Source organism: Anas platyrhynchos, chromosome 7, assembly GCF_047663525.1.
Source record: "Anas platyrhynchos isolate ZD024472 breed Pekin duck chromosome 7, IASCAAS_PekinDuck_T2T, whole genome shotgun sequence".
Lineage (NCBI taxonomy): Eukaryota > Metazoa > Chordata > Aves > Anseriformes > Anatidae > Anas > Anas platyrhynchos.
In genome coordinates this window covers 17869435-17897375 of record NC_092593.1, presented here as the reverse complement: position 1 = coordinate 17897375, position 27941 = coordinate 17869435, and the positions used below count along the sequence as shown (strand labels likewise).

Genomic DNA, 27941 nt, shown 5'->3' with positions numbered 1-27941 from the left:
TATTTAAGTCTGTATTATGACATTTGAATGCTGATAGTCTAAAGTTTAAAAAAAATATATAGCAAAATAGTTTTATGATTTCAAAAAATTAAGCAAAGGAAATTGAATCCAGAATTTCAGATTGAAACAACCCTTAGTTCTTCACACAGGTTGTAGTTTTTGAAATGTTGCTGATACAGTGCTGTTGAAACTTAAATCCTGTCAAAACTAGTCTTTGCTAGAATATTCAGTAACTAGCTATTTACATTTTTAAAACATAAACCCAATTAAATGTCTGCCAAAGAGCTAATTGCATAATACATATTAATTATCTAATTATATGATTTTACCAAGCTTTGCAATTAGCACCTGACTATGTAATTCCATATTTTATAGCAGAAGTCAGTTATGCAATTAGGAAAAAGGTAAATTTTTAGCAAAACACATCACAATGTACATTGGGTAAGAATAAGACAGTGACATTTGTGAGTCACATCCACTGTTTCCAGATGGAAAAGTGCCTAGATGTGCTGTGAAACAAATGGACATGCTATTAACAGCAACTGGATTGTTAAAATTTACAATCTTTTCAACCCTTTTTAAGTCACTTGGTATTTCTAGATTCAGTAATTATATATTTAAAGACACACTGATCTGATCTCGGAGTGGATACGAAATTTATCTGAGAAAGCTAACCACATTAAGAAGGATTTTACATTGAGTAATTGTTCTGTTAGAACACCGTGAAGCAGCATGATTTGTCTTAAAGAAAAACAGACTCATTGGCCAATGAAAGAATTTTTCAATGTTCTAAACAACTTAAATTGATGGAAAGATTGGAAGGGGGGGTTGGAGGTTATTGTGTTCTGATTTTTATTGATAACATCGTAAAATCAAGTTTTTAAAAGAATATTTTCAGTGATATTTCACAGGAGCAACTCTACACGTACAGGATGGTGGTGAAAAATAGTATTTGAACATAATTTTTAAATGACATACTTGTTCAAATTTTGAGATGGAGTTTTAGGTTCCACAAACTATGTGTGGAACCTTAGATACACATCACAGTAATTCTGACTGCCATAATGCTAAAGTTTACCAATGTGACTAAGCTAAGTTATTCTCCAGAAAGCTGTACATTCTTAAAATGACACCTCATCATCATCAGTAAAAGGACATTTTGCTGGGTAGGCTCCACCACAAGTATCTGTGTTTCAGGATTATTGAGAAAGGAAGGTAGAGGGTCCTACTTCTTCTACCAAGTGTTTCTCTAACGACACCAGAAACAACAGTATTAAGTTGTCCAAGGATATAATCAAGGGACTGAAGACTACAGAAGATAAAAGAGCAAGATTCTAGAAAGAGACTCATGTACAACAGCAATTCACTGTCACCCAATAATTACAACTTTGGTGTCACGTACCTCAAGTGTAAGTGCACTCATAACCAGAGTAAGTTTAGGATCCAGTAAATAAACTGAAATGAAACTCTTTCAGATACTATCTGAATTATTAGGCCAATATCATAAACCAGTTTTCACAACTTCTCGCTTACTTCATAGAATCATAAAGGTTGCAAAAGACCTCCAAGATTATCTGGTCCAACTGTACCCTTACCATCAATATTACCCACTAAACCACGTACCTAAGTACCACATCCAATTTCCTTCTACTTGGTGATGTTAGATAGTTTCTGCAGTGTATATCATTAAGTGTATCTATCAGTCCCATCTGTGACACTCCAGAATGTTTTTCTTCAGCAAGAGATGGGACAAGGCAAGTACATGAGGATTGTAAAGTATAGAAGCCATTATAAATACTAAATTATCAGTCCTACTTGCATTTGCATATTTGAAAAATTAAAGGTAAGAAGACTTATCTAAAGTTTGTCTGGATCATGTTAGTCTGTAGGACTTGATTAAAGAGCACTGTGAAAACTAGCAAATTCCCACTGTTGTCTGCTGTGAGAAATAACTACCATTTCTCTTTTTAAAATAACTGATGAGATAGTACTCATCAGTTATTCCATTCACTTTTGCATCCCCATCAGGTAGTTTACACATTAGAATTTGGTTTCAGTATTCTCAGAAGAAAGAGACAATGTAATACTCAGAAAAATAATCTCTCACCTTCTAAATCTTCCTTTTCAAAATGAGTTTTGAGGATGGAGCGAGTTCCACCTCTATCCACAACAGCCTCTTCATCATTTCTCTGCAAAACAGAAAAAAGAACAGGTCAGCCACTTCTCATTTGGAATCTATTAGAAAGACTTAATAGTACTATGAAACAAGGATGTGTTTACTATTTATTTATTTACTCTTCCCATTTGTAAACCAAACATCTTTAAGTTTCATTTTTATTATTAAAACCTATTCCTTATATGTAAGTTTTTACTGAGGTATGACTACAGATAACTTTGACATGAAGAAGTTCTGTTAAAACATGCAAGATAATGAGTAAACTCCAGTAACTAGGAACTAAGAAAAACGTGAGTCAATAGGACAATGAAAGAAATGAGAAAATAAATGTCTGGCTGAAGCAGCTCTATTCTTGTGCACTTGAAGAAAGAGACAGTACATCTATTTTTGTTTTTAGGATATATCCTGAACCACAAACAGAATTTCCAGATTATTAGCACTAACACTCCTTACACTTTGGCAAAGCTAGAGAATGATAATCAATGGCAATATGATGAGAAAGAAAACATGAAATACCAATGAAAACCAGTGGCTTCACTTACTGATGAATTGCAAAGCCTTTGCTTTACTTTACAACACCAAGCTGTATTGGCAAGGAAGGCAAATAGCATGCACTATTAGAATAAAATAGAAAAGCTATTCTTCCTTAGGAATTCACATTTTGTGTTGAATTTTATATTGTGGTCATATTGTGCACTTTAACCGTATTCTCTACTGCACTGTAAATGTACTATGTGATGAATTAGTTTATTGTCCTCAGATTAAAAAACTACTATAGAAATTAGTCATTTTTGTCACTTCAGGCATGAAAAAAAAAAATCACAATTCCCTAAGTATAGATATGTTTTGGGAGCAATCTAGCAACAAGGCACTGGATGAACAAAATATTGGTTTTCCTATGAGTGCGACATCACCAATTGTAAAAAACATGCTCAATAAAGCCTGTAATTCACAAAGTGATTTAGAGTGGTTTCCATTTACTCCACAGAGTATATGATGATGAAGAAAAAATGATGAATTATACAAAAAATTCAGTTAATATACCATTAAAATATATTTTTCATTAGTGGAAGGGTTTTAGTAGGTGATATTAGAACTATAACCACATGATTTCAATATATAAAATTGGTATCTTAATGAAAGTCTGAAGCAAGGGGATTTAAATACCAGGGTTACATGCAAAATATATATCTATATATAGAATGCAATAGAACATAACAAGAAATTAAACCACATGAGCACCTCTCCTTAAAGAGCAGATGCCCCAGGCAAAAAGATTCTCATCTAGAGCTAGATGTCACGAATTCTAGAGCTGTTTTGTTTCAGACTCCTTTTTTTTTTTTTTTTTTTTTTTTTTTTAAGATAGCTGTCATGCTGTAGCTATCTTATATAGAAAAATCCTAGGAATGTGTCAGCAGCAAGCATCTGGGCTGTTAAAGAAAGAGACTGAGAGCATTACAGTGCCTTTACTAGAGCTTTCTAGCAGATAATAGTATTAACTAAAATCTGGCAATGAGAAAAGGCTTTGTATTGAAACTGCTTTGTCTTTCAATAATTTAGAATTAGCTAGTAACCTATTAAGATGCATCAGGGCAGTATAATATCACACAAACAATTTGATCATCTTAGGTAAAATTAATTATTTTAAGAATTTAGACATAACTGTGTGTGTGTGTGTGTGTGTGTGTGTGTGCACGTGCATGCCATGCTGGCACAATGCCATGTCCTTGGGTGAACAGACAGGCAGGATAGCAAAGGCCAGGTATTACAGCCATGTCAGTAGTGCTATTCTAGTGCAAGTCATAGCCACCAGAATTGTACTGATACTGAAGAGGCCTTATGGAAGCAATGTTAGGGGAATTTCTGTAATGGGGAGAATATTACATTTCTGGGTAGTTTAAAGCCTTTACAGATCATATAAGTAAACTAAATACAAACTAATTCATTAATATTTATCAAAATATGCTCATACACTTTGACTTCTCCTTTTCCATGTGTTCAATTTTCAGCTTCTGGCAATCTTTTCCTTCCCTGCCTCCTCTTCCTGTAATGTCACAGCAAGTCTCAGCCTTGCCTCATTCTCAGAAGCGAGTTTATTCCATTAATATTACAGGGAAAAACAGCTTAATTGGGAGTTTTGTGTTGTTGCCAATCCACTTGTCAAACTCTGAGCAAAGTCCAATTAAACAGGCCTTGCACTGTGCACTCTCACTTCCCAGGGAGCGGTATGAAGGCCACCTTGCATTCACCAGTAAAAAAGTCACACTGAATTTAGTCCAGAAGTAATTTCTGTGATTCCTGTGCTGCTGCCTCCTTGGAAGGTAGGACTTGGGAGGGAAGGGCTCAACAGTAGTTTAGCACAACTAGATCTTAATCTCATTTTAAGGTAAGCACCACAGCAATCCAAGTAATAACAGTGGCAGATCCCCTCCACTTTCATATGGTGATTAACGTCAGTTGATAATGCTCTGCTTTCTATTAGCATGTCATGAAAACTATGAAATTATTAAATGTTGCAATAAGAAACTGAAAGTATAGGCAAAAATAACTATAACAGTCATGGAAGACAGAATTCATGCTCTGAGTGATTTTTAATGTACTAAGCAGCCACCAACCTCCACATTAACATCCTCAAAGAGTTTATTAAAGCCATGACTCCACTGCAGTTTTGCCCACCAATTTCAGCATGATCAGAGCAGGGCATAAAGACTAAATGTTTTTCACAGTCATGCCATGTTTATACCAAATTCTGCAGCTTCTTCCTTTCACCTCAGTTGAAGATGATGAAGGTCAGAAATGTTATATGGTGCATAAATCTGCTAGGACTTTGGTGTTTAAACCATATCGACATACTGGAGCAGTCTGCAAACAAATTTATGGACACACTGACCAGGTATGAGTCCTTGGAACTGTCCATTATTGCAATGAGTTGCTCGCTGAATCCAGTGAACACTGTGGTCTACTGTTAAAGCATGGGAGAGGGATCCAGGAATTCCCCAAGCGCTAATCCTGGATCTGCCACTGACTTGCTGTGTTGGCAAAGTCACTTAATCTCTGTGCCTCAGCTTCCCCATCTGTAAAATAGGGATAATAATACTTACTTATCTACCTTCCTTACTGGACTGCTCTGTGCCATAATTAATATTCCCATAGCATTTCAAAGCTGAAGTGCTAAATCACCCGATTTAGGAAAGTGCACAATTTACACATGTAAAGAGATGATAGAAAAAAAACAGATTGATAAAAAAAACATTTAGGCATTTTTTGTTGTTTTTTTTTTTTGGGTAAAACCAATTTATACTAATACTTTGCAATAGTTCTATAGTGCACAGCCATGAGAACTGACTGGACAAAGGTTACAACATAAATAAATATACCACGCTCGCTTTCTGTTGGTCTAATTCAAGAGTAATGCTACTGAAGCCTGTGGAAGTACATTTTGCTGAATCTGTAATCAGCGTGTAATATATTTATATAAACGGCCTAACATTTTTCTCTTTTTAATTTTATTATAATCTGTGTTATCACACAATGGTTTACCTAAAACATGAGGACAAAACTATTTCCTTGAAACAGTAAGATATCAGCAAACACACACAGTAGAACAAATAACATATCTGGGATAAAAGAGTAAGAAAATGCTGAGGCTTTCATGTGGAAACCACAAGCTCCTTAGAGACCAAGGCTCAGCAACCTTACTCAGTCCAGGATTTCACCTCGTACATTTTCCAGATGAACGCTGAAAAGACCTTCACCACAGCATCTTCCACTGCACATATTTCACAGAAAAAAAAATCTATTCTAATGAAAAAGCCTTATAAATACAGTCAATAGAGAAAAACAGACAACAGTAGTCTTCTGCATCATTACAGTGCAACTGCACATTTTTATATTGTATTTGAACTGTTATATGAATACATATTGTATTCATTGTAATATGAATACATATTGCATTATGTATTTGAACTTACTTATACTGTAAGTCTTATACTGTCTTAAAAAACAGTTTTTTCTTTTCAGTGCAGTCACGAAGACTGATGGTCATCAGGAGTTCTAGAATACAGATTTTCAACCCTTATTTCAACAACTTGTATAACAAAGTATGAAGTGTCAAGTTGTAGCAACAGTTGCAGGATAGGTATATTCGTTAGGAGAAATAAAAAGGCTCATGGTTAAGAAACCCAAAACAAATGTCTGAAGTGCCCTTTCCACCTATGTATTGACAGGCTCACTACCAAAGCTGGAAAAATGACTTCCTGGAGAGCCTTCCAAATCGACTCTCTTTAGCTCTGATACAGCCCTAGCTGCTATTTATCATGTGCTGCAATGCAATTGATCCTTAAACCTGGTGCCTGCCAGAACTGTGGATGGCCCTTCCACACCACAGATCAATATAATTAATGGAGAAACTACTCCTTTAGAAAAGCAGAGAAACATCATTTTATAACAGATGTTCATTGGTGTTTTTTAGTTACAGCACTTATAAATTGTACATGCTTTCAAGACGCAATAATATCTCTGTTATAAGGTAGAAGACTGAATGGAAAGAAGAGGGAAGTGACTCCTTCCAAAGGTGTATCCATACTAATGCACATGACAAACATTTTAAAATACATTATGTGCTAAGGCAGATGCATACACTTGTATGAATCAGGGTATTTTTGGATGATGGAGTTCCATCGTCCCAATATATGTTCCTTATATTCTGGATGACAAGAAAGTAGATTAAAGTCTTGCTGACGATACACAGATTTATTTTATTTACTAAAAAAAGAAAACCAAACTCATGATCTTAAATGACACTGTTGCACAGATTATAAAATCTGAATATTGCACAAACATTTACTGAATATTATCTTGTTTACTGTAGCAATCAGCACAGATGATTGTTTAACAATAAATATACATGACAATTAAAAAAAAAAAAAAGTTAAATAGTCTTAATGAATATGTCTTGCTGCCCTTCCCTTAGTACTCTGCTTTAATTGTATATTTGGTACTAATATTTTAGAGGGATGAGTCAAAATGGATAGCACAAAACCCAATCATTTTACATGGAAAACCAGAAATCATTTATTTTCTTTATCCTTCTTTTTCCCTACATTTTCTTCGCATACGGCTATTTTCATTTCCCTTCTCTGATTTTTGGTCATGCTTTTCAATAAATTGGATTATTACTTTTTTAAACAGTAAACAGAAGTCAGCTATAGAGCATTAATATTGCAGAAAATAGTTTGGGATTTTCAAACCTTCAGGTAAACACCTCTCCCTTTTTAATTACATTCTTAATACACTCAGTGCAAATTTCAACATAACCAAGAATCCTTTTCAGCATCTTTCCTTCTATAAAAATATATGGCAGAGCAGAAGCCATTTTGATTTTTTCCACACTATAAATTATGCATATAACACACCTGCTGACTCATAAGGAAAATAATCATGATATTAATTACTTCTCCATATAAGCCACTTATTGATTATTAGACATCCTACATAATTCTCAAATGCCATCTGGAACTAAGGAATGCCTGTCAGAATAAAATATTACATGCTGCATTCCTATAAAAAATAGAAAGCTGTAACATAAAATAATTTTAGTGATTTTGTGTATTTATATGCTTTGGAGAAGAAATTTTAGTATACTAATTTTAGTTTATATATTTTATCAAGAAGCTAGTGACAGAAACCGTGTTCACCTTTTGAATAGTCTGTAATGAGATTCTAAACATTTACCCAGACATCACATACATGCAGTGATTGCCCTCCCAGTGTGAAGATTCCAGTTTTATATTATATATATATATATATATATATATATATTATATCTGTGTGTTGTAATTATTTCACTCCCTAACATTTGCATTGTTAAGATCATTTTGGTTAAGTTAAGCTTGTCATTTCATAAAGATGGCATTATTGCAAATAAAGAAAAGTGAGTTATTTGAACTCAACAGCTGCCAACAGCATATAGGGAATATCTTGTAAAGACAATTAACCTAAATGGCAAAAAAGCTGTTGGATGTAGATGGATGCCTCACTGTTGAAGAAGGCAAATCACTGGTGACTGCCATGTTCAGCCGTGTCCTTTAAACTGTCCTTGAAAACACACAGTCACACAAAATTGATTTAATGCACAACGTGTATGCCCACAGTTTAGATGCTATAATTCTTTTCTCCCTTCAATATTACTGTTTAATTGCTTATATTATGTATAATCACATTTAACAATCTGTTGAAGTGGAAAGGACAGTGAATCTAATCTTTCTGATGAAATATAATTGCTTTTTCCATTCTACTTTCACCCCTATTCACCTATCAAGAATGACCCATCAAAACATATTTATAATTTAATAAGGTCTACAGAATTATTTTTAAAGTCTCTCTTTAATTGTACTGTTATTTTGTAGGATTTTTGTGGTGATTTTTTTTTTTTTTGTGGCAGCTTTCTGCAGCAATTTACTGGTTAACATGAAGCACATCTTCAGTCAGCTTACTCCACATAGTTTAACCTATGCAACACAGTAGAAAGCAATTTTAGTTTTCATTCCAGATTTGCATCTTCCCCAGGGCTACATGTCATATGCATAAGGGCATTTTTCTCTTTCTCCCTCTTTTCTCTCTTTTTATAGCAAAAGCCACAAATGGTTTAGTATGACTCAATAAAGAAATACCATCTTCTGCAACACTGCTAAAAATTGTGCTGATCAGCACTGGCTCCAAAGAACTGGTTTGCTCTTTACCTGAGACTGAGCACACTTCTAATATAATAAATGCTATTCCTGAAACATATAAGCATAGATAATCACTTCAGACATTAAATCCAAGCACATACTGTTGTTACAAAGTAAACTAGACTATACACAAGCAGAAAGCACACATACGATTCAAACAAAGCAGTCAGAGACAACTAAAAGCTCACATTGCTAACATGTAATTCCTGTGTCTATATACCCTGAAGCACCCTGTGCTGGTTAAGTACCATTATGCACAAGCCAACTATGTGCTGATGCATAAATGAATGCATAATCACTGAAGTATTTCCTTATTATTTAATAAGTAATGTTCTTCCTTAGAATAAACATTTTAGGGAGAAGTACTGCATTTCTTGCATTTGCAAGGCAAATATATTACTTTGCAACATCTGTTCTTCGTATGCCTGTGCAACTGAAGACAAGATTTCTATTTAAAGAGAAAAATAGGGAAAACAATCATCGAGGTAAAATAGTGACCTGCTTTGTTGCAGTGGGACCTAGATGCACCACTTTCTCTGCACTCTCCATCAGAAAAGGATTCTGTTGTTCTAGTGGCTGCAGCAACAAAGGAGAGAAAAAAAAAAAAAAAAAAAAAAAAAGAGTTCCCACTCAACCTGTTAGAGCACTGGTTATACTAATGAAGCAAGGAACTGTTGAATTCTTTCTGGATTCTGGTACCTGCTTTGAGCACCTGCATTTAATTGCAATTGTATTTGCCATGGTTTGTGTGCCTTGGAGTAAAGTTATCAGTTATGTTTTAAATTATGCTGAGAGCCTTACAAAACCTGAACAAGGCACTTACAGTACCATATTCCTTTGAACATTTTCAGTCTTGTTCAGATTCCTATAACTTTTCCCATTCTTTCCTTCCTATCATATCGTATCTGCTGGATTTGTAAGCTAATCTTTATTCAAACGTTAGTCTCAGTCAAGACCTCTGAATAAATGAAAGATAGCGTTCCTCGCTGCTAGTGAAGGGGTATAGAAGTTGGGTCACATTTGTATGACTGAGATTTTATTCCCTTTGCTTTGTATTTTTCTTTACTACACTGTCAAAATACTTAAAAGTTATCAAGGTAAGGAACAGCACAGACTTCAAGCTCAGGCATAGTTATTTTCTCCTCCGTAGTTATTATTTGAATGTCTTATGTCATCCTAATGCAGTCCCATTAGCAGAAATCCTCTTTTCTCACTTCATAGCAATGGCTATGTCAACTACGACAAAGAAGTCCAGCAGCATGAAGATGGATGTGAAGACTTATCCAAGGCCTAAATGAGATTTATTTTTAGCTTGTCTGGGCTCCCTCTTGGCTTGAAGCCAGGTGAGGATACATCCAGGATAACAGTATTTAGACGTAGTTAGAAGTTAAATGTGCTAAGTTTAGCCCACTATGCAATAAGGTATTAGCTCCTGGACAGCAAATGGAAAAAAAAGTAAATTATGTTTACTGCTGGATTCTTAATCAGCAGTAAGATATACTGGTTTTAAGTTGGATCCACATCCCATCTCAAGGGACCTGCTTTCAGCCTCAGAAAACAGATGTGTCTCCAGATTTTTTTCCAAAGAAACAGGGTCAGACAGAAGAATCATAGAAGTCAGTCTTCTTGCAGCAGCTACTCATGTGGAAGTAGCAAGTACAAAGAAGAAAGGAGGTCATGACCAACTTACCAAGATTGTTTCAACAGCAACTACAACACTGAGGAGAGAAAGGACTTTTTTCACTTCTTTTACAACCACAAAAGTGTTCTGGTCTGGAATCTGTATCTTCTATATACAAATGTATGCCAACCATAATTCAAAATATCCTTTTTTTTTTTTTTTTTTATAAGCCAGCCTTATCAATAATAAATTGCCTACCTTTCTCAAAAACATTGGTATAATGCTTAGAGGTTCTTCCTTTCTCAGTCCTTCACAAATTATTTTGATTGTATGCAGTAAACAAATATTCTCTACAACCACAGTACAATCCTTATTAATCAAAGCAGCAGGGAGGATATTCCAGGACAGAGATTCTAAACTCAGATTAACTCCGAAAAACGTTTGGCACCTTACTGAAATTGCCTGAATCAGAGATGGTATCACCCTCAGCTCTTCTAATAGTCAATGCAAAACAATCACCACTCCGCAAGGAAAAGCAACATCTTAGGTCGCTCGAACATCACTGAAGATAGGCTGAAAATCATCAAGACTGAGGACGGTTTAATTGGGAATATCTGGAGACAGTAAACCAGATGGACTGTTAGATTGACTGTCATCATTCCTACACAGCCAAACTCATTTCTAACCTTCCTAATAAGTTAGCCAACACTGGTATCATTGTTACTTTACAAATACTATGTTCCTTCTCTCATCCATTATCAGGAAAAAAAAAAAAAAAAAAAAAAAGAAAGAAAGAAAAACTACGAAAACAATGTAGAAGCAATGAAAAAAAGAAAAAAAAAAAAAAAAAAAAGGAAAGCCAGAAAAGAAATGTGGGATAATGAAATTGATAACGTGCTCTGAGAAGTAATGCAGCAAATAAATAGATTTCAGATACCAACTTTGAAGTTAATTTGAAGTTACTTGCACATTGCTTTTTAATACATGGGCTGTGCCTGGAAAACCAACGGAATGAAATACATCACTGGAAAGAGAACATTCCTATCAAAGACTCAAAATACACTGTAACAGTGGACTAAAAATGAGGGATTTGTACATTTTAAAAGTCTAGACAGCAAAAGTGCTGTCTAGATATAAAAGATATACTTTCAGGAATTTGAAATGTGCTGCCAAAGATAAGTATGAATTTTAAACAGTAGTTCAACTGGTCTTCCTACTTCTCAGAGATCTAAGAATTTGACTCATACAAATTGCTTGTCTGCTTTAATGCGGAATTTTTAAACATCATCACTTCTATGACCTTGCTATTCTGGATTAGTCAAGATATTTGACAATAAACAAGCTAAAAGTTAGAAACATATGACCTTAATAGTGAGCTTTACATCAAAATTACAGAACATAACTTGTTCCATAAATGGGCCAAGAAATACTCTAAGGTATAAAGTAGGCTCTGAGGTGACTGTTAATACTCAGATTTGAGATCTATATGAAAGGAATTTTATTGTTAGAAGATAGCTTTGTAATTTTCATTGTCAATTTTCTCATAAGGTCATTAAATCAATAGATCTGTATGCAGCCACAAACAGCAAGGGAGGACACAGTAATCTCAATCAGAGCTTAAAAGGGCACAAGCAAACTATTGCCTATTTTAGGAATTTCGGAGTCTTTTTGGTGGATATAGCTATGATATCTGAAATAGAAAGACTGTCAGGATTGCATTCCAGCTGTGGTAGGGAAACTTTTCGAAAGCAAAAATTTTTTTTCAACCCTTCAAAGAGACAGTATTTACCAACTTGTTTATGTATTTACTATATTATTAATATCACATTATATTTAACCTTTCAAACTTGACCTAGATGTCTCCTGTATTTGGTATTTTGAGAATAAAACAGAAGTGAACTAAATACTAAGTTTTACTGGCTCAACAAAAGTAATACATTTTTTGAACTACATATGATTATTTGTATTTCATGATACTGCTCTAAAATAAAAACAGTTATAAACATGATGATGAAAAAGAATACCCAGCAGATGGTAGGTATTCTCTTCATACCTTTCCTTGCCAAGACAACACCATCTTCTTTTATTAAAGAATGGATTTATTTATTTTTATGTGGTGAACATACTCAAAAAATACAATCTTTATCATTTAAACTTTATGCTGTAAGCTACTCAGACCACTCTTACATTTAATACAAGTTTGTACCAGGCTTAGTACAATAGGTCCCTTTCTTGGCATGATTTCAATGCAGATACTAAACAAATAATAATAATCACCCAATCTGTATTTGGTCTTATAAGTATCCTTGCTTACAACTGCAACTTTTTTTTTTTAATTAGTATTGGTATTAAATATGTATTTGTTCACAAGTGGAGAAAGAAGAATAGCATCTGTGGGCTCCGTTGACATACACATTGCAAATATATACATGATGTGATAGTGATTTGAAATAAATTACTTATAACTATTTCAACAGTCATATAACTCAAAAGACAAGTTATAGTTTAGAGGTATATGAGCAATAAATAGCATAAAGGTTAAGACTGCATAGCAACATAGGTGTAGTAAGATGCAAACACACACCTGCCCAGTTATTAACGGGTTATACTTACTTCTACAGAATACAGAAGACTTTTGAGGAAGAGTTTCAATTAAGACAGGATATATTAAGAGAAAATGCACAAATGAATACAAGAGAAATAGACAATTGAGAAATCAAAGGCCAGCAAAGCAAACACAAAGTTCAAATTTGTGACAGCATTATCTATCCTGGAGAGAAAGGATGGAAGCTGTAAAGCATTTAAAATAAAGACTGTATGTTTGTATTTGAGAAGATGAGTAAACAGACTTTAAAAAGCAAGTGATGTAGGCAGAGGAATAAGCTAAGATGGTATTAAAACCACTAATCAAGTGAATCAAAGCTGTAAGTATTGAAGTCAGACAGAAAGATGAGATCATAACAGTCATGGTGTTGAGATGAGCAGGCCTTCAATGTGATTTATGGCTACAAGGACAAATAGGAACTGTCAGACCTCAAAGCTGCATAGAGCAAGTAGAGTGCATCAGGAAAGAAAAGAGAATCCAGGAATTGTTTCTGACATTATTATACTCAGATGACCACTGAAGACCAAGAAGATTTTCTGAGATAGGTTGAATTTAACCGGAGTGGTGGAAGACCACTAAAAAATATAGCAGTGATGTCTTCATAAAGATTATGTTTATGGCTACATTATCCAAAGTTAAGGTGTGGAGGAAGATGAGAAGGCTGAGGATGGATCCCTGAGAGAGCTGAACACACACATGCATACATACACAAAAAGGAGAAGAGGGAGAGGAAGACCTACCTAACATGGAATAGATCTGAAAAGAGAATCAACAAGGACAAAATGACAAATGCCTAAGAGCAACAAAATTTAGTGAACACTACAGCATATAAACTGAAAGAGATGACAGATGGAGTGGAGGAGAATAAAGGACTAGCCTGGAAATCTTCCAGAAAGAAGTCAAGTGGAACATTAGTAAGATAAATTTCAGTGCAAAAGACAAACCAGAAGTGAGCAGTTCTAGAAAGGCAGCAGAAGACAAGAAATGAAGAGAGTTATACAAAGCATACCTTAGTATGGGGTAAAGGAGAATGAAAGGAGGTTGTTGAGTCTCTTTCTCTGGAGATATTCAAACAGACCCAGAGATAGGAAATTAATCTGGGGAAAAGAAACTACTGAAGTTTAAGGTTGTTTTGTTTGTTGGTGTCTTTACTATAGAAAGATTTGAGCATATTTCTTGTGTAAGGAAAGGAATTCAAGACGAGAGAGACAATTTAAAAAGAATTGCACAAGGTGGGCATGGACAGGTATAGGGTCAGGGGAACAGGTTTGAAGACCAGAAAAAAAATAAAAAATAAAACATAAAATAAAAAAAAAAACACACACACACACATCTATTTCAGATGAAGAGGAAGAAGCTTGAATTTTATCCTTGGTTGATTAGTCTTTAAAAGCTCACATGGAAACAAGGGGAAAGAGAAACTAAATGGAGGCCTATAAAATTAGTAAAAAAAAAAAAAATACAAAACAGGGAAAACTGCAGGCAAAGATACTCATGTCATAACAAAAATCCTAGAAGAACAGAATCCCTAAGAAGCACAGAAAGTCATGAGAATTGAAAGATTTTCACCAGAGATACTCAGCAGTATCTCTGCAGCATGGCAGATGGCATTAGGAACTGAGGAAGTGCAGACTGGGAGTCAGCCAGGACCATGAATTTTAAGAAGGGTTTGGAAGTGTATGAGAAGAACAAAGAAAATAGAAACTAAAGGGAACTGATATGCTGACAGAAGAAAGCAAAGCATAGAGTAATAAAGGAAATAAGAGCAGAAAAGAAGTCATCAAGACTGACAAAAAAGTTTTTACAAAGTTCCATTTCTGGAGTGAGGGAATAAAAATGTTGAGAAAGTTTAAACAGTTATCTCAGAAAAGGAACTCAGAGAACACAGTGCTTAGAAGAGACCAGCTCAGGTGTGCCGCTGATTACACACATGGGATACAATTCAAATGAGAAACAGCCCCAGGGCAGCTACCAAGTTGGACAATTCATCCATGTGGAAACCAAAGTGGGAGAAATTATGAAAATTTAAGAAAAGAAAGTTGTAAGTCAAAGGCAGACAGAGATGGGGAATAGGTAGAGTTGTGTGCATGCCAAATGGTAGAAATGTCAGAGAGGGAAACAGAAACAAATACCTATGTTCAGAGAGCATGCTAGGTGCCAACTTCTTTGGCCCAAATTCAAAGCAAGTATTACTAGAGGGAGCAGTCTTCATAAACACCATGGATGAGCCAGTGTAACAGACAAGGGAACAGAGTGCTGTGGGCTGGAGGGCAACAGCAGGAGGCAAAAAGACAATCTCCAGGTTCTTTGAGACCGGGAACATTCCAGAAACCTCAACAAATAAAATGAAGAGCAAGTAATGAAGGCAATAGGGAGTTTTGCATTTGAAGGAAAAAAAAAAAGAAAAAAAAAAGTATGTGATAGGAATGCTATACAGAGGAGGCTGAACTAGAGGCAGATGTCACTTAAAGCAAGAAAGACAAGACATAGAAGTGTAACCTGCACGTGGAACATAAGAGCATGAGAAGCATCTGACAGAACAGAGATAAACAAGCACCAATAAAGCAATCAAAAGTAACAAGAGAAAAGAAACTGGGCCATCCCAATTGTTGCTCTCATATTTCTTAAAACCTGTTATCTGAAGCTATCACATTACTTTCTACATATTCTACACGTTAGCTGTTTCAACAAATTACATGGTGATTAAAAATGCTAATTAATAAGGGTGATCTACTGTAGCATAGCTATACCAGGAAAAGTTTACATCCTGTAGCTTATATTGCATACGAAGTCCATATAAACAGTATTGGAGGCATTTTAAACTGGTACTCCATAACTGTATTAGAAATTCATTGCCAACATATGCTAATAAATCTTTTGCAATGTAGAACTGGACTAATCTGAGCCCTATTCTCCTAGGAATTTTAATCGCACTTATGAATCATTTGCCCGAATAGCATTCTGATTGCTTAATTCTTCTCATGATGCAGTACACAAGAGAGTAAAAAACATCCCTGGTTAAGCGTTCTTCTGCATCCTTGGGCATACAGATGTCTGGGTTCTTGGGGAGGAAGTGTTTGTGGATTTTATCTATTATTTATTTTGAAGGAGCTTGTTTTGTTATTTTAAGCCTGCTCATTCTTTCCCATGCTAAATACCACAGCTGATGTATCTGATACTTATCTCTACCAGTAATTATTTTCAAGCAAAATATTTCAGAAGGCTAAGGACTGTGAACAGAACTAGGCTAGCTCATGTTTTATGTTTCGCTTTAAATCAGCAAGTTACACAGGGACTTAAGTCCCCAGATAAGGGTGCGGTCTATATATGGGGGCCACAGATGTCAGCTAACATGTTAAAACTTTAGGAACTGATCTGCCTAAGAGGAAAAAAAAAATGAATTGAAATTCATTCATTCCCTGTCACTGCGATACGCTAACTTATGCTAGTAATGCATACTTAAAAAGCAACGAGCATAAACACTTGGAAAAGAATTAAGGGTTATGTGTGATAATTTTATTTTCTTTGCAACATTTATGTTCTAGTGTGATTACATCTACAGTTTCAAATTGATTCCTGATCTAAACGTACCAGAATTCCGCCCATGGAAGAAGGTTTGTAAACTGTAAGGTTTTCTATTTACGTTGGGGTTCAACCACAAAATCCTCCTCCAGGATCATGGCAAATAAAGATGTAACTCCACAAAAAGAAAGGTGAAATCCCATATTCATTTGCACCTTGCACAACTCCAGTTTAGTCAATGAGAACCCAGCAGTATAGGAGCGAGATAAGATTCCAGATCATTTTTATTTTAAAGTATAGCATTGCTATAGACTGAAACAGAACACTTGAAAAAGCATGCATCATAAGAGCTTTCCTCTGCTTAGAAACAAAATGATCTATTTTGAACTGGGACAGAGCATAGGAAAGTCAACCAGAGACTAGAAGCAGTAATGAGAAGTCAGCAGAACAAAACTGAAATCTCACTTGAACCTTTGTCCGCCTATCAAAACAAAATGGCCCACAGTTTTTTTTTAAGGCCAGTAAAGACTGAAACTACCTCTCCCAGTACAGCTTACATCCAAACTGAAGTGCTTCTGACAGATGGAAAAAAGTGGAGAGAAACCAGAATAAACAGACGTCCCTACTTCTGCCTTTAGCAGTGGATCTGACTTTCACAGGGCGCTCAGTACGCCTGCCCATTCCTCTAAACTTCACAGGCACTAGAGCAGCCAGTCTCAACATAACTAGCACTCTGTCTATGCCACTTTCCTATTCGTCTGCTAAATGGGAGGAAAGGGAAAGGGAAAGGGAAAGGGAAAGGGAAAGGGAAAGGGAAAGGGAAAGGGAAAGGGAAAGGGAAAGGGAAAGGGAAAGGGAAAGGGAAAGGGAAAGGGAAAGGGAAAGGGAAAGGGAAAGGGAAAGGGAAAGGGAAAGGGAAAGGGAAAGGTGGCAACTGATACACTTAATGATTAAGTAAAAGATAAGAAACATTTCCTTTTCAATAGCATAGAGATCAAGTCAATAAATCCCGTGCATAGTCCCTGCAATAGACATTACTGTTACTCACTTGAAAATTTAATTCATGGTAATTCTCATTCTTCTTCATTTTTCATCACCCTTAATCACAGGGTAATCACAAGTAATGCACATCCCAAAGAATAATAAAAGATTACCAAAGGTGTGATGACTTTTTCAATCTGACCATAAAAAAAAAAAAAAAGAAAAACAGAAATTCTGACATTATTAACTTCTATTGATCTTTCTTGTATTTTAAACCCTTTCTTAATGTTCCTGCTTCCTCAGTTATTCCTTTTGCTGTTACGCTGCACAACATTTCTGTGGAGATCCAACCAGCCTAGAAGTGCTGTTAAATTTGGATACCTTTCCAACACAAGTACTCCCAAGATATCTTAGCCAACAAAGCCCAGTTCATATTCCAAGTTCTACAAGTAAGACACTGAATTTGGCGTGTAACATCCTTATTTGAAATCACTCTGTGCCTTTGAAGTGGAAGACAACATGTATGATATCAACTTTTACAAAGATTTCAAAACAGTATTTGCCAACAATCACCCAGTAAGCCTGCTGCTGCTAACTGACAGATTCAAAGAAACTATTATAAAGAATAAAGTTACAGGGCACGTGAGTAACAGTGATATGATGGAAAAAGAATTGATCCTGTGGTATCACAAACCTCCTTTAATTCCTTGAAGTAGAAAAGACTAGGTGATATAGGTTGGACTAGGTGATCTTGAAGGTCTCTTCCAACCTAAATGAGTCTGTGATTCTGTGAAGAACTCTATAAATAAAACAAATTGGTTCACAAAGTCTAATCTGATAGTCAAAAGGTTTTCAGCTAGAGTCCTCCAAAGAGTCAACTATAAGAACATAAGCAGCAATAAGATATGAGGAGAAGTTTTTTGCAGGAGTTAAGAACTGATAAAATGTAGAAAACAGAAACCATAAGGAAATCATCATTTCTTCTGGCAGAGGGAGGTCACCAGTGCAGAAGTCATCACTTTGAATTCTGGTGAGATTTGCACTCATACATATGGTATCTTACACATGTATGGATGATTTTGGATTAGCAGCAAGGCGACAAAGTTCACTAATGAGGGATAATTTCCTAAAATCCATAAAGAATTCATAAAGTTAAACTTGAATATGAAGATCTCCAGAAGGCCCTTAGCACACAAAATGTGTTAAGGATGATAAACTGTTGTTGGAGCTCAGTAGGGATCGTAAACTGATGCACCAGAGGGAAAAACAATCTTAGTTTCACATACACAGTGAAATTTTCTGGGCACCACCACATAGCAGTGCGGTCTTGTAGTTTTGGTAAAAAATTCCATGAACATATATCAAAATTCAGTAATAGTAAATTCAGTAGGAAAAAAAGGCAAATAGAATACTATAAATTAGAAATACATAGGGAACAAAATAAGGGTATCATTATTCCCTCTATATACATCTAAAGTTTACCTACATATTGAATGTCAAGTTTATTTGGTTCCTATTTGCCAAAAAGGATATAGTGGAAACGGAGAGGATTCAGATGTAGAGAATAAGAACACCTAGTGTATGAAGGAGCTGTATTAGAAGTCTATAAAAACATGATAGGTATTTGGAGGCTGAATAGAGAAATTACTGTTCAATGTCTTTGCCAACATAGCACCAAGGATGGCAGTATTAAATGAAGATATTCAAAACCAAGAAAAATACTTAGTTCTTCACACAGCATGCTAGTCCAGTGCGTAGAATTCCAGTGGATACTAGCAGCTTCGATGAGTTGAAGAAACTTGCAAACCAGTTCAGTGAAGAGCAATCTATCAAAGGTACCAAATCCAAGAACACCATTTCTGGAACAGTAAGTCCTGGAGGTATGAACTGTCATCGTGCAATTGCCCCACTATTACAGGCTTACCTAGGTTTTTGGCCATTCTCACAGTGATGAGTTGCTGAGCTATGCAGACTTTTGATCTGGCCCAGCACAGCTGTTTTTATGTCCTTATGCTCCAGGGAAAGACATGGCAACTGAGGTAGCTAAAGAAGATCTGCAGTCCCTGCTGAGAGTAAGAGGCCCTCTGATGAGAGACTAGTAAGTTATAAATATGCATCAGTTCAAACTGATCAGAATTGCACTAGGAACCTGATGAAGCGAACAAAACCCTGCCTTCATTAACACAGATAATCTTCCAAAGTGAGGGTTACTGAGCATTGGGTGCTTCTTGTCTTGGAAATGATGAAATTGCCTGCTCTTTTATGAAAAGAGCAGTGTTGTTCCAGTGATGTGCTACATCAGTGTACATCACTATGTGTAACCCATATAGATAAACTGTGAACCAAGAGGGGAACAGATTTGGCAATGAGCATGACAGGAAGGCAGGAACATCCATTATGGAGTTAGCATCAGCTCCAGGGCTTAGCCAATTTATTTTACGGGATCACTGCTGCCCAGCTTTCTATATAAGTGTGTGTCAGAAGTGTCCAAAGCCAAAGAGCCTGAATGTCGTTTGCTGTGACAGAAAAAAAAGCAGTTCACCTTAGGAAATTTTACACTATCCACAGTAGCAGATAAAGGTGCTATTCTGCAGGTTTCTATGTTAAATTAGAGATCTACAGGTGTGTACAGTGTAGTCAAGTAAAGACAGTAAAATTAAAAGGAAGCTAAACTAAAAATTGATAACGACATTTCTATGGATGTAAAAGGAGGCCCATGAGGGAAATCAAGTCTAAGCGATTACCAGGGAAATTTGTTTATAGCTGATGATACAGACATTGCCAAAAATGTAAATTTAATCTCTGTCTCAGCAATTGCAAAGGACACTAAAAAGGAAACGATTTAACACTTCTTATTGGTTGAAGCAGGCAAGAAAAGGACAGAGCATGTCCCAGATCTGTGTTGAGGTTGCTGCTACTATAGATGTTCAGGACACAAGGCAGTGCTTGTAACTACTTTTGACAGCACAGATTACATCTTTCAGTGACATCCACAGCAAATATGCATCTTTGCATTAGAAGTTAGATGACTGAGAAATCTCAGCACATCTGCACCCTACAAAACAGAAAAATACTCAGGAAAGAGGAGGAGGAGAGCAGAAGGCAGACTGGGCAATAACTGAGCCCAGTGAGTCACTGCAAGACACTCACTACCAGTAATGAGAAATCCCCTTATGACTATGTGCAGAAGGACTAGAGACAGTACACTGAGATCTAGCAGAGGGAACAAACCTGCTGAATGTAACAAGGCAATCAGTTACTGGAGAAAGCAGTCATCACTTTCTTCCTGAACAAAACAAGAATGCCAAGACAGATTTGGGTTTTCATACACTTCACATTTCATACATTAGGTAAACTTTACTGTCAATGTCTAGTCCCTTCCATTAAATCCCCGGTCATCTAAGTCATATATTTTGACATGTATTAGCACAACTACCACAACTGATATTCTGAAGATAAAATCACAGTTACCAGACACTGAGCTTCATCCTCAAGAGTAACCACACCATCAGGCCTATATCTGCCATGTAGAATCTAAGCATCCAGTAATTATCTTCAGCAGAATATACAATGCAATAAAAAATCACTATGTTATATTACTGCTAGTATTACAACACTATTCATTTGTATTTTTTTCATACATTAGATTTTTCTAATGATCCCATAAACACACACAAACACACACCTATGAAATCTAAAATTTTATATTCAATAAATATTTTCCTGGAATAGGACTAGAAAAGTTGGAAGAAAAATAGGAAAACATTTTGCTGCTCAAATGCAAGGACAAGGTATTTTTCTGCTGTTTCACTTGCAGGGTTCAGTCAAGTAGAAAAAGAAAAATGACACTGCTTTTGCTGGAAAATTTTAGTCACAGGATTGGGGCATAAAACCAATACTACTTTCATTAAAATAGTTTTAATTGCATTAAACATGGATGCAAACCACATGGGTATGATTTCTTGCATGTATTTTAATGACTGTGTGTATGCTTGCATAAAATTTTTAATAAAGAGAATTCAGACAAGTAAACTCATTATGTTATCAGGAGAGAATCCTGAATCACTGATGGCTCCTATATACATTATTTTATTTAGGCAGCTGAGGGGAGAGAGGGCAAGCTATTAAAGAGGAGTGAAGTTTTACAATTCTTCAACTCTCTCTCACGTAACTTAACACTGTTTTACTTTTTCATTCAATGCACTCAGCAGAATATTTTGCACCAGCTGATGTTTGCTGCATCAGTTGAGAACATTTGAAAGCTCTGTCAATGTTCTGAGGTTACAACAGAAATAATTTTTGGCAAGTTGACTAAAGACACAGCTTATGGATCCCTGAAGTTCATGTTCCCCGTAGTTCACCATTTTTTTTATTACTTATATCATACTTTTTATTAGTTATATCATATCAGATTATATCTTTTTTTTACAGTTCCATTAATATTTACTTAGCTTCAACAAATTAAAATTCAATCTTTCCCTTTAGAATTAATTCTCTGCTCATTTCAATTGGCATTTGGGGACTCTGATTCCATACATCAGAAATTCTAAAACAGCAGGTTTCATCACTAACACAATTACTATGAGTCAAATAAAGCTGTTTTTTAAGCTTTTCTTCTCCAAAGGATTACTAAAAAATATTACTATTTATAATTTTCAGTTCTTTCAGCCCTCGTTGTTCAAAGATCCCTGTCCAAAATCTCCTATATTTGATGGACTAGTTCACAGATCATCCAAATTTCCTTCCCAGATAATACAAACCTTCCCCTCTACCCATCCTGGTCAAGACAAATCTGAAGTATTTTGTCTAGTTCTGGGCTCCCATCTTACATGGGAGACACAGGCATACTGGAATGAGCCCAGTACAGGGCCAGGAAGGTGATTAAGTGACTGGAGCGTCTGTCAAGCAAGGAGAGGCTGAAATATCTGGGACTGTGCAGCCTGGAGAAGAAAAAGCTTAGACAGGACTTAGATTGAACAGGCTACCCAGAGCAGTTGCAGAGTCTCCATTCTTGGAGATACTCAAAATCCGACTAGACACGGTGCTACGCAACGTGGTCTAGCTGTCCCTGCTCTGAGCAGGGGGTAGACTCCAGTTCCCTAGGCTCCAGGGGCTTGGATAACCTCTAGCTGTCCCTTCTAACCTCAACAATTCTGTGATTCTGCAATCATTTTTATTCTTATCAACTTTCCCCTTGATAAAATGCAAAAATTATATTTTTTCCTTGATTTAATGTACTTAGATTACTAGTGTCTGAGTCTAAAATGATAAATAGTTCTACAAAGACTGTCACCAATACCAAGACCCCAATTCACAGACAAGGCAATCCAGTGATCCACACAAAGTAGCAAGCCAGGCTAAATTTTTATTTTCTGTTTGGTTTTGGGGTAGCCATGTTATTTATGTGGGACAGAGCTCCCTTAGTAAAATGAGAATAATAGTATTTCTCCAATTTACCATCCCTTACAATCCTGTAATAATGGTATGTATGTTTTAAAACCAACTCAAGTGATGGTCTTCCTTTCAGGATCAGACTGAAATCAGTAAGGTGCAATGGAAAGCATTATGTAGATTATTCTGTATATTAATTAGTAAAAAATCAATACAAACTATCAGAAATTACCAGAATTATGGTTCAGCTTCTACTTAAGCTTAGCTTAATTATCATGAGGGAAAAGACCATGATAACAGTAGTGAAACAGCACTCACGTTAATGTTGGCTTGTTGTTTGTTTTTATTGTTATTATTAACTTCTATAGATAAGCTACATAAATCAAAATAAACACAGTCTTGCAAAGAAACAAGAAACAGGATGAGCAACTCCTATCACCGTTACTAGAGCAGGGAAGGGGTATGAGACAGACAGACCATTGCTTCTTCTCCCAAATGCCATTCTGTGTAATGCATAACCACACGTTTTTACTGCATTAATCTGTAACCTTCCCCACTACTCCCTCTTAGGAGTTTCCAGCTCTACAGGAATTGGTTGGGACTATGACTGTTTTAAATGGAACACATTACTGGGGCATTATTGCTGTGATGTGTTCACAGCAAGTTTCCACATCTTCATATGTCCCAGCAAAACTCCTTCAAATAGTCTTCCCTCAGAATGATCACACGGTGATACTCTTGGAGTGCAAACTGATAGAGTCATTGAGCAATGTATTTTGTGACCCTGTAGGCAGCTATTGCATACTTATTTTATGCTACATTCTGTTTAGGGCTTTCTGATACACTTACACTAAGTCTACCCCAAAACAGGTCATTAGGCCCAGTGATGGGGTATATGAATTAAAGTACTAAATGAGAAGAATCTGACTAGGGAACAGGATCATCTCCTGGGAGGAAGACTGATGTAGGACAAGAGGAACTGAATTCTCACTCTGAAATTACTATTTGTTTCTAGTGTTCTTTTGCCATTTGTGAAAGCTTGGCCACAATCTCTCATTTGCCCTAGTGTTATCGTGTCCTTAAAAATTGGCACTATTAGGCATGAAAAGAGTCAGTAGTGTGGAATTAAAATGGCAATCAGAAGTAGGCAAAAGCATGGCCGTACACAACTGAGTATGTACATGTGTGTGAGCGTTCATGTTTAGAATTGGTAAATGACACCAATACCAGGCTTCTCACACAACCCACTAGTTAACACAGTTCCTAAAACTTCCATACAGAGCTTTAATCCTTCATAAGATCTTTATCATCAAGTTCTGAAAATATGAATGTTTAAAGATTGGGAAACACACTATACTCACAGATGTGTATTCAAAATTCATGGTCAAGGGGAAGGAGTTCTTTAGTTAGTGAGACCCTTTCTAACACAGCATTCTACAAAGTGCACTTTCAAACACAGGTGCAATCAACTTGGTCTGAGGAGGGAAGGTAAAGTTTTAAAGAATGCACTAAAAAAACCCTTGTGTTAGGTGATGCCACTTACACTGCCATTGGATAATGGAGAGCTAAACAAACAAAACAGTTTCTATAGTTTCAAGTTTCCAGATAACTTCTAATTCCCTTCCCTCATGCGTCTCTACCTGGCTGCAATTCCTCCTCTTACAAGAACTTTACCTCCTTCATAGATTCCTTAGGAGTAGTATTCTACTGTCTCCCCAAATGAAGAAGCACCTAATGGGAGTATGCCCTTTGACTGAAATACATACTCAAACTCACTTAAAACAGTTGGTCACGTTGGTATTTCAAAATGAAATGACCTAAACGCAGACTTCCTCAAGCTAACATTATTTGCCAATTTATTTTGTTCTGTAGATAATTTCCATACTAAGCCTGCCACAATGCATGTCTACTGCATTATTTTGGGATTACCAATGTCACATTTTGAAAACAGAATACAATTTGCAGAATTAATATAAATGATAAAACAGAATCCAGGGTAAGTACATGGCATACTGTTATAGCTTCCACTTATGCAAAATTTCAGGAAGATCTAATTATTTTTAATGAGCAAAGGAAACTCCAGGAAGAACTTCAAAACACAGGTAAGTCAAGATTTTAAATTATACTTGAATAAGAAAACCAAAGAAGCTGGGGGGAGGATTGGTCCTTTTAAAAAGGCCTCAAATACCCCGCAAAGCAGCAAAATACCATGAAACCAATACTTTCAGGAATTTCATTCCAATGCCAAGAAACAGAATGTACTCATTGTGACTAATGCATTAAAACACTGAAATTAAATTCTAACAGATTAAAAAGATCTTGTAACAAGTGAAAGATATACTGAAATCATTTCAAACCTAATCAAGCTTAGGAGTAGGGAAGTCTTTTCCCATTATTATTAAGAATGTAAGCTGGATAAGTAGACTGGGAAACTATAAATTATGGGCAGTAAGAGTAATAAAACATTTTTTAGAAATATGTTTTTAATTAAAAATGAGAAGACAGCCATTTTTACTGAAACTACTTGCTGTACATTCTCAAGTTTGGTCTTTTGTGGTCTCCCACACATATTCATTTCCAATAAAATGTTATTAAACTGGGATGAAACTGGAATGCAGTTCTAAATGCAAAATCAAATCCGTGTTTTTCCATGTTTACATTTTTAGGTGAAAATATGAAAATATTTTCAAACCTTGATCACTTAATCCTGAGCTTTGGGGTCAGGAAGTACTAATCACCCCTGCCAATCTGCAGTCCAGTTACATGTGCAAACTGTTGTTTCACAAGAATAAAGCAAGCAACAGAAATATTGCACATTACTTTCAGGCTTCAGCTGAGCTTTTAAAACACATGGCCAAATACGTTGCCATGGAAATGTTCTGCAAATACATCTAGAATTTCTTAAGATGGAGCTGAACATCGTTTTTGAAAATAAACTTCTCCTACAAATTCTATGAAATATAATTGCTGTATGCTGTATTCAAGGTATTCAAGGGCAATAAAATAGGAACTCTTCAATGGCTATTATCTACCATTTATAACACCTAATGTGATAACAGTATAACTAATACCATTCTGTCCTTCATACATGAAATTAGGCCACTATCTTCCTATGTAAAATACCCATATACTTGTTTTCTTTTATGTTCTTGGACTTTCCTATCAGTCACCACAATAGATTAGCAGCTCCCAAAGTACCAGCCTTGCAATAAAGTTGGCAACAATTATAAACAAAAAGGATAAGTAAAAATTAATTTGGTTTTAAACAACATTCTAAATATTTAAGTTATTAATCTTCCATTTTACAACCCATTAGTATTAGTATGCATCACTGAGCATAATAATTAAAAAGGGGAGAGTTATCTTGCCAAACTTTAAGCGTTATGTTCAGTGAGCTATTTTTAAATCTGATTTGAAACGAAGGGGAAAAAAAAACCTACTACTGCAAAATGAAGTAAGATCTGTGCCTGCAGAATAGCTCAGCTCTGTTACACAATGTGATACGTTCTTTTAAATAACCTGCCACTGTAGGTAAGAGTTGCCCTACACTGTGCTTCATCTGAAAAATAAACACATTCACACAATAGCATTGTGTTGCCATGTAAAGACAAAGCAAAATAAAACTGCAATACAGCCTTGCCATTTTACTTTACAGCAAAGGCATAACCTGCTACCGTGACTTAGTTAAAAGAAATCATATTCACAATAAAAACAGGTTGAAAATATATATGCAATAACCTTACATTGTTCAAATAGCAATTCACAACACATTAGATTTCCAAGATATACATTGCTCTGCTTATGTAAACAGTCTACCCTATAAATCCTGTAGCAAATCCAACATGAAGCAATTACACAGACAAAGAGACTGTAAATGACCTAAAACTGTAAAACAAACCCTTGTGTTAGAAATATTAGTAAACTATGAGGTCATACCTGATGACTTAAAGACTGTAATGTCTCACCGGTTCCAAGCTGCATGACCTTTCTATTTCCAGAGACCCCCAAAAATTGCATTTCCTGTCTCACAAAAGTGCATCACAGACCCATCTATCTTTCAAAATCTTCTGGGCTAGTGAAGAAAGCATTAACAGCCATTCTGTCCATCAGTAAGTGCTGGAGTCATTACCCTCAAGATATCAGATCTTAAATATAGTTTCCTCCGTGCAGTTACAGACATCCAGTAGTCAAGGAGGCTGACACAGCTATATCACTGATGCTGCTAATGCCATCTGAAAACAGTAAGCTTACTGCTTAAAGCAATCCTGCATCATCCAAACAGAACAAGCCACATCCTTCAACTCCTCACTAGCGTTTTTTTTTTTTATAAAACCTAGAGCTGCCATTATAGATTTTGTTTTCATCTGTGGTCAGCTAAAGGAGAAATTAGATATTATGCAACCAGCTTTGCATTAACAAAAGAAAAGCAGCAGATGAAATGACATATCGAGGTTATCAAATTTTGCTTGCATGACCACTCCTCAACAAGCAGTATCACCATTCAGAAGCAGCATCACAATCTGATCCAAAGGAAAATTACCAGAAAGAAATTACAAACAATTTACAGGCAGCAAGGCATTTAAATATCTCTGTGGTACAGAAACAGCTATTTTGTGCAGCCTTATAAATCTGAGTCTCTAAAATTGAAAACATTGCTTGCCTAAGTATTTTGGTGTTTATTTTCAAGAAATTGCATGATCACTGCATTGTTTCCATTACTCCCTGCTAGCAGCCAGAAAACAGCATGCCTTGAAAATGTGCCAGTATTATGACAGCAAAAATGTGTTTTGATATCAAACAAAGCAATCATGCATGGGTTTTTTTCTGATACTAGAGACCTTTCAAGCTAACAAATGCACAGTATCCTCCTTAGTAATTTTTAAACAGTTAGGACTACACAGTAATAACCAGACT

At 35.8% G+C, this 27941-nt stretch overlaps 1 protein-coding gene across 9 annotated transcripts in view; it reads right to left on the bottom strand.

The window, feature by feature from the left end:
* SLC4A10 (solute carrier family 4 member 10) overlaps positions 1–27941 on the bottom strand; it is a 157076-nt gene that overhangs the window by 94300 nt on the left and 34835 nt on the right. For 2 of the 9 annotated variants that reach the window (XM_038182596.2, XM_072040856.1), the window contains exons 1-2: positions 26964–27306; positions 2108–2189 (exon numbers count right to left, since the gene is read on the bottom strand). In XM_038182596.2, coding sequence (XP_038038524.1) covers positions 2108–2189; positions 26964–27044 — 163 coding nt within the window. In that variant the 5' untranslated portion in view covers positions 27045–27306. Of the gene's footprint in view, positions 1–2107; positions 2190–5066; positions 5251–26963; positions 27307–27941 lie in introns of those variants that run through there. The other 7 variants (XM_038182599.2, XM_038182597.2, XM_038182600.2 and 4 more) reach the window with 6 other exon arrangements.